This window comes from Protomyctophum bolini (genome assembly GCF_963924005.1).
Source record: "Protomyctophum bolini genome assembly, chromosome: 16".
Taxonomy (NCBI): Eukaryota; Metazoa; Chordata; class Actinopteri; order Myctophiformes; family Myctophidae; genus Protomyctophum; species Protomyctophum bolini.
Genome location: NC_137877.1, coordinates 28,861,170 through 28,868,941, shown reverse-complemented (window position 1 = coordinate 28,868,941; position 7,772 = coordinate 28,861,170). Strand labels below are relative to the sequence as shown.

Sequence of the window (7,772 nt, the reverse complement as noted above, 5' to 3'; positions counted from 1 at the left end):
CTTCAGATTGCCCTAATTAAGAAGTGTCTAATTAAATTACCGTCGTGCGCTAACCAATGGCAGTACTTGTTTAATTAGCAATGCAGGAAGAGTGGTGTCGAGAAAATCCTTCCTGATTGCATGACGGTGTCAATTGGTTAATTTTCTGCCTTCCACAAAGTAGGCTACCTCGAACGAACCATATAGGAAGGCGTTTTCGTCGCCTTTAGACAGGCGTGTGCAAAAGCTCGTGATATATAGGTTGAGCTAATAACTAAACGGTACTTCGCCATTGAACTATGCAGGTCGAGAATTGCATCTCGCCGGCAGCGAGTGAACTCTCCAAGAAATTTATGAATGTGGGCATTGGCTACCCAAGCTCCGATGGATCATCTGAGCTCTCGTTGCAGGACCATCCTATTATATCTGAGAGCGACAACCTGGAGAGAAGTTCACCTCTGAAAAAAAACTCTAGGGAGATGACGAATCAGTCGGAGGCAGACCATTTCCCCGACTCCAAGGACGCGCCGGGGGACGTCCAGAAGGGAAAACTCTCTCCTGATCTTCACGGCGTCTCTGACATTCGTCATCATAATTTTGATGGATCTGCTGGAGAAAGGTATATCTTTTCTCAATCCAGCCAGCCGCAGTCAGTCTCCGCAGCTCCCAGTGCCATGTTCCCTTATCCGAGTCAACATGGACCAGCGCACCCGGCCTTTTCTATTGGAAGTCCCAGTCGTTACATGGCTCACCACCCGGTCATAACCAATGGAGCATACAACAGCCTTCTGACCAACAGTTCTCCGCAGGGCTACCCGGCGACCGGATACCCTTACGCGCAACAGTATGGGCACACTTATCAGGGAGCGGCATTCTACCAGTTCTCATCGGCGCAAGCTGGACTGGTCCCTGGGAAGGCGCAGGTGTATCTGTGCAACAGGGCCTTGTGGCTGAAGTTTCACAGACACCAAACAGAGATGATTATCACAAAACAAGGGCGGTAAGTAATGCACAACTATATGTTTCCTTTGACAAACGCGTGTTATAGGCCTATTTATATATTTGTCAACGGCAATGTCAAGTATATGGCCTATTAGTACATACAAATGTAAGGAAATATCATTTTACGAATTCTAACTTTTCCAAACGGAAAGAAAAAGGAAAAAAAGAGGAAGAAATAAACGCTAGTTGTCTTCTTTCGGTGAAATATCATCTTAGATTCGTGCGCGGCTTAAACGCGTAAAAGTTTATTATAAGTTGTTGCGATACAGATATTTATACATCAGTTTTCTTGTGCTCTCATTTATTCCCCTACAGACGAATGTTTCCCTTTTTAAGTTTCAACATTTCTGGCCTTGATCCGACTGCTCACTACAATATATTTGTGGATGTAATCCTCGCTGATCCCAACCACTGGCGATTTCAAGGAGGCAAGTGGGTGCCATGTGGGAAAGCTGACACAAATGTAACAGGTATAGAACATCACGCATTTCAAAATCGTATAAATTAAAAACCTATCTATTGTGTCTGTGGTGGTTATATTCGTTAACCACTTTAGCCCTATTTTATTTACTTTCATTTCGAGTTCGGCTTAATTGATGTGTGTACAACATGTGTCAGTGTGTGTGTGTGTGTGTGTGTGTGTGTGTGTGTGGGGGGGGGGGGGGTATTGAAATGTCCAGGGACAGTATATCCCTTTAAATGTAAACAATATTTTTTCTTTTTTTATTAAACTATTATGTATAGGGCGTCCTAATTACATATTTTATTTATTATGTGTCCTCAGGAAATAGGGTGTACATGCACCCGGACTCGCCAAATACGGGCGCGCACTGGATGCGTCAAGAAATATCATTTGGGAAACTGAAGCTAACGAACAACAAGGGTGGTACTAACAATACGGGCCAGGTATATACACTTTTTTAGAGATGGCCTACTTTATGTTATTGGTGCATGTGCAACAGTGCAATCTAAATTGGAAAATGCAGATCCGCATCCTTTGCCAATCTAGAGGCGACAATGACCTCTACATATAATAATTTGTAATAATTTCCCCCCATGAATCATGAGGGCTTTCAATTCAAATGTAATTGTGCTTGCTTGTTTTACACGTGTCCAAAACGAAAATACTTTTGATAACGGAAAAATTGACCGGTGATCAAATTAATTCAGTAATAGTCTTAAATTCAGCATCGCTGTGAGATTATTGAAGTATTTATTTTGTTCATGTCCCAGATGGTGGTTCTACAGTCCCTCCACAAGTACCAGCCCAGGCTGCATGTGGTGGAAGTGAACGAGGATGGAACAGAAGATAGCAGCCAGTCAGGAAGAGTGCAGACTTTCACCTTCACAGAAACACAGTTCATCGCTGTTACAGCTTATCAGAATACCGACGTAAGACAACGATTATTAAACACGAGCTCCAAGAACAATGTATTCGTTTCTAAACAAAGCACAAGCAGCTAATTTTTATTTTATTTTAATTTCGCAGATTACGCAGTTGAAAATCGACCATAATCCATTTGCCAAGGGATTTCGGGACAACTATGACACGTAAGTATATATAATGTATTGTATGCCCTACTCGTTGCTTTTGTACAGGCCTACTCGGTATATGTGCGAATTGGATCGGAATGATGTAGTCAAATTGCTATTATTATTATTATTATTTAGATTAACATTTTCGATTAAAAAAAACAATTTTCAAAATTGGAATAGCAATTTAATTAGTATTTTCTATTGGGTCAAATCACTGTCATATATATCCTCATTTAACAGGAGCATAGGCTAATATAAACCTAAGTGTTGTGCTTTTATAATCAAAGTAAGAGAAAGAAAAAAGTTTATTACACTTTATAATGGAACTACTTTCAATAGGCCTATATGATTTGGGTTTCGTTCCCATATTTGTTCTCAGTCGCTTCGTTTCGAGGTCAGTGAATTATAACATGCACTGCGGGTGGCTTATAGGCCTACGTTTGTAAATAGTTTTTGGCTTTCCATCTTTTCAGTGTCTACACAGGCTGCGACATCGACCGCCTAACTCCATCACCAGGTGATTCTCCGCGCTCACAGATCGTGCCTGGTGCGAGATATGCCATGACTAGCTCGTTCCTGCAGGACCAATTTGTCAGCTCGTATGCCAAGTCCCGCTTTCACCCTGGCGTGGGGAGCGCTGCTGGCACGGAGCGCTGCAGCGTCCCACTCAGCAACAGCTTGCTCTCTCAGCAACAAACCGAGGATCCCGCCGTCGCCTCCCCGCAGCGATGGTTTGTCACCCCTGCCAACAACCGACTGGACTTCGCAGCCTCGGCATACGACGCCGCTGATTTCGCCGGTAACGCGGCCACCTTGCTGTCGTACGCCGCGGCCGGAGTGAAGGCTCTCCCCCTGCCGACCGCAGCTTGCTCCAACAGACCTCTGGGTTATTACGCGGACCCGTCGGGCTGGGGCGCGCGCACGCCTCCCCAGTACTGTAGCAAGTCGACCTCGGTCCTTTCTTGCTGGCCCACGAATTCTGTCGGGAGCAGAACGGGCACAAACTACCTAGTGGAGGACGGATCGGACGCCATTCCAACGGAGAGGTCCCCGATTAATGGCTCGGAGGAGGCGAAAGCCAAAGACTTGTCCGAGTCTAGCTGGATAGAGACGCCATCTTCGATCAAATCAATTGACTCAAGTGATTCTGGCATCTTTGAGCAAGCAAAGCGGAGACGAATTTCACCGTCTGCCACACCAGTTACAGAAACCGTGTCTCCGTTGAAATCTGAAATGTTAGCGCCAAGAGAGTGTGAGAAAAATTGCACCAAGGACATTAGCTACTACAGTTTTTATCCTCATAGCTAAATATTCCGTTCGACGCGTCTATCTATCTATCTATCTATCTATCTATCTATCTATCTATCTATCTATCTATCTATCTATCTATCTATCTATCTATCTATCTATCTATCTATCTATCTATCTATCTATCTATCTATCTATCTATCTATTTCTACATCATGGAACATTGAACAAATCAAGGTGGCCAAATCACTACCGAAATGTACATTTTTCCATCACTGACCACCACCACCAGCTCTTTTATTGGGTGGGGGTGTTTTGTTGATTAAATATTTTTTAGTCAGAGGATCACTGTAATATATGAATATAATGTACATATTTATCAGTTGGTCATATAGTAAATTGATGTAGCCTACTGGATTAAAACTTGATCCCTGCAGGCCTTATGCCCTCTTAGTAGGCTAGTCGAACATGTTAAAATATATTACATTTATACATTATGTCCTTGTGTAGCATATAGCCTACTACTGGCATAATTTATTCTGCCAGTGGGGGGAAATATGTAGGCTATTTTGTATTCTATATAGGCTACCGAATGTTATTGATCTAACCATAATCAGATCAAATGTAACTTCATAATAGATGTGTAGATAATGTATCAATGTTGATGACGTAATCTTAGACATAATTTTCATTTGAAGGGTTTCTGGGACTTCATATTTTTCATAGTGTGCGAGTATACGATCCATGTTGTTTGTGATAAGCTTCCGTATCTGTTATGTGATTGAAACGCAATTCAATTGGAAAGATGCAACTGGGCATGTGGGCAGCTTGCCCTTAAGCGTCCTGTTAAGATTAGGCTTATTTGAATTGAATGAATAAAGTAATTGGCTAATGTTTACTTTGGCGATTCCTTCACGGTATTCCTTCCCTAAAACAGTGATTGTGATTTAGGCGAGAGGTCACCCACATTTTGCGCAGCTGCACCTATACCCCATTATTATACCGTTTAGGCCTAATGTGAGAATTCCAGGCCTATATAGGCTATGTTTTTTACTGATAGGCCACTACACCACTTACTATAATGAATTGTAGGCTATAGATTTATCTTTATTTATTTTCTTTCTTTTTCTCTTTTTCTTTTTATCCCTTTTTATTTATTTTAATCGGACAGAGTTAATTGCGGACCCTGGCCCGATCCTGTCTCCATGGGGTGCATAATTCATTTTTGGGGTGAACTATCTCTTTAAGATGTCAAAATGTCGAAGTCTCAGTGTGATAATATTTATATTGTTAGATATGTCACCTGCATATTTTTGGTATAGTATACATATTCAAGTGAATTTAATTAAATTCCTCATGCCTCCCACCCCCCCCCCCCCCTCCCTCAATCCTCCAAGAATTCCGGATCCACTTCGAAAACCTGCAACCATAGACAAAATATCGGCTAATCAAAATATAATATTGTATAGTCTATATTTATTTGTGCAAGTTTGAAGTTGAATATGTATGCAGGCACAATGGAATAAGTGAATGATTTTAAACACAGTGCGGCCACATTCTGCCATACAATAGCCTATTGTGGATTATATGCGAGTTATCTACTCTGAATGGTGACGTGGTCACGGCTATAATAATTACAGCACCCCGGCCTATGTCGGAAAGGGCTGTGTTTATAGCCTGTTGTGTTGTATTGTGCTGATGCTGCCGACTGCTCAATGTTTCTCTTGGACATACTAACTAGCCTACACCAGATGGCGCTAAATACTTTTCTCTATACAAGGGTTGATGTCGAGTAGGAGATACAAACAGAAAAACACATCGATTATGTTCTCCGGAAGATAAACATTTGATTTACATAGCCTAAGTAGACTATAAAAGACACCACGTGCGCGCGCACACGCACGCGCGCGCACACACACACACACACACACACACACACACACACACACACACCAGCAGCCACCATGCACCATCATTCAACACTATTGAAGACCATTTCCGTTGTAATCTGTCCTCTATTAATTTGAGGACACGTTTTAGCCTCCCTCATCATGTTTTTTGTTTCAGACTGCATGAGCATGCAAGTCAAGTCACACTAAACATCAACATGCGCCCTCTTTGCGCGCTAACAATGCTGACAGAGTATAGGTATAGGATACATACACTATTACGTTACATAAACGTGTGTCACGTGTTGATGTGTGTGACGACGTGTTCGCTCAATCTCTCGTCAGTGTCGCGCGTGCTATAGACCCGATAAACTCATCGTAGCCTTGCGCACTTTTGCACAGGCGTCAACTTTGTGAAGTGAAGATGGATAGGAATGACCAAAGTGCTCAAATGCGGAGCTCACTGCGGACGACGGTAAATATAGCTATAATTGCTTGGTGCATGTCATTCAGCTTTACTTATTAGTATTATTTACTTACTAGTATTTGAAACCAAACTGACCGGCGGTGACCGGTAAATGAGTAAATCACATCAGTCTGACTATATGAAACAGACAATATTCCCTGCAAAATCTTTTTGTAGTGTGGTTTTGTATTGTTTAGCATAATTTTAAGTGTGACTGTTGTGTCAAGTATGGACAAGTATACTCAACCTGCAGTCAAAGCTCAAAATATCTTGGTCAAATTTTATCCTAATAGTGAAAGTTGCTTTGTCAAATTTGTAGGCCTATACTCCAGTCAGACAGTATGGCTACAGGAGAGACTTGCTTTAAACATACTAGGCCTATTCAAAAGTACAATAATATAGTGAATAGCAGATACACCGCCCACATTGTGATCTTGTATGTGCGCTTTTCATATTTGAAATATGACTTAAGTGGTTCATTCATATAATAAATATCTGAAAATACAATACTACTAAATGATTTTACTTCATTACTCGAGTAATGTACTTTGTCCATCACTGGCAAAATAATATTACAAAAGTTTTCTAATACAAAAGTTTTCTTTTTGTTTTGGGTGACAGAGGGACGGTATATAGCTTTTCAATCCTCAAAGCTCCAACTGTCATAGTTCAATTAAGTTAATTGAGCTAAAGATGTAACTTATTGTAAAATGGTAGGCACTATATGACATGATATGATATTTATTTGTATTCTTACTACCTTACTTACAATTGGGGTGGTTGTATTTGGTCTCCCTGCTCTTCTATTGAGACATTTACAGATGTGTCTATTTTTGACACTAATTTTGGCCTAAAGTTCAAAATTACATTTCTCCCCTAAAGCAAGCAGGAAGGCAAGAAAAAATGTCCATACAGGTTAAAATTTGGGGTAGAACATGAACATTATATGCATCTTCATTTGAATTACTGCATATAAAGAAGGTAGGCCTATACTGAATGTTAAAATTGTATACATATTTTCCATGGCCTGGCAAGAATTCACCTTAAATGTCTGATCGGATTATTTATTGTATACTTATTCTGGAATTGGCAAAATTCTGCTGCTCACCAGTTTTATTAAAGTAATAAACTAATATATTTTTAGGTCAACATTCCGTTCTCCTCTGCTGAATGTCAAAGTTTGTTGAGTTGCATATTATTAACAAAACAAACAAAGAGATATACCGTAGCACACACCAATAGGGAGGTGCTGACCACGGGAGATAAACTTGAAAAAAAGGAAGGAGAGGTCGCACAGCTCGTATAGTCACGATGCAACAAACTTTTTTGACCAATGTTTCAGCAACAACATTTCTTCTACAGGGTATCAAATCAATATCCTGAAGAATGCCTTTTGTTGCCGAAAAGTTGGTCATTTTAATAAAATGTTTTTTTGCATCATGACTACAAGCTGAGCGACCGCTCCTTCCTTTTTTCGAGTTGCATATTATTACCTGTATTCCTAATAAAATAATTTAAACATTTGATGGATGTGATAGGATGACCAGTGCAGGATGACTTATGCCAGAGCAATCAAACCCTCACCCTCTCTGTGCTTTTATCACCCCATCAACTAGAGCAAATAATGGCTGGGATGTGATTGTATTACGGTA

General features: G+C 40.8%; 2 protein-coding genes across 2 annotated transcripts in view; both read left to right on the top strand.

Moving 5' to 3' along the window:
• Nucleotides 1-278: 278 nt before the first annotated feature.
• On the top strand, nucleotides 279-3,825 carry tbr1b (T-box brain transcription factor 1b; the record flags this gene model as incomplete). The annotated part of the gene is made up of 6 exons (XM_080786695.1): nucleotides 279-979; nucleotides 1,297-1,451; nucleotides 1,766-1,887; nucleotides 2,215-2,373; nucleotides 2,471-2,532; nucleotides 2,991-3,825. The coding sequence occupies 6 exons, from the start codon at nucleotides 279-281 to the stop codon at nucleotides 3,823-3,825; spliced, it is 2,034 nt and encodes a 677-aa protein (XP_080642821.1).
• Nucleotides 3,826-5,991: 2,166 nt separating this feature from the next.
• Nucleotides 5,992-7,772, top strand: part of slc4a10b (solute carrier family 4 member 10b) — a 29,843-nt gene continuing 28,062 nt past the window's right edge. The window contains exon 1 of the mRNA XM_080784987.1: nucleotides 5,992-6,129. Coding sequence (XP_080641113.1) covers nucleotides 6,079-6,129 — 51 coding nt within the window. The 5' untranslated portion in view covers nucleotides 5,992-6,078. The remainder of the gene's footprint in view (nucleotides 6,130-7,772) is intronic.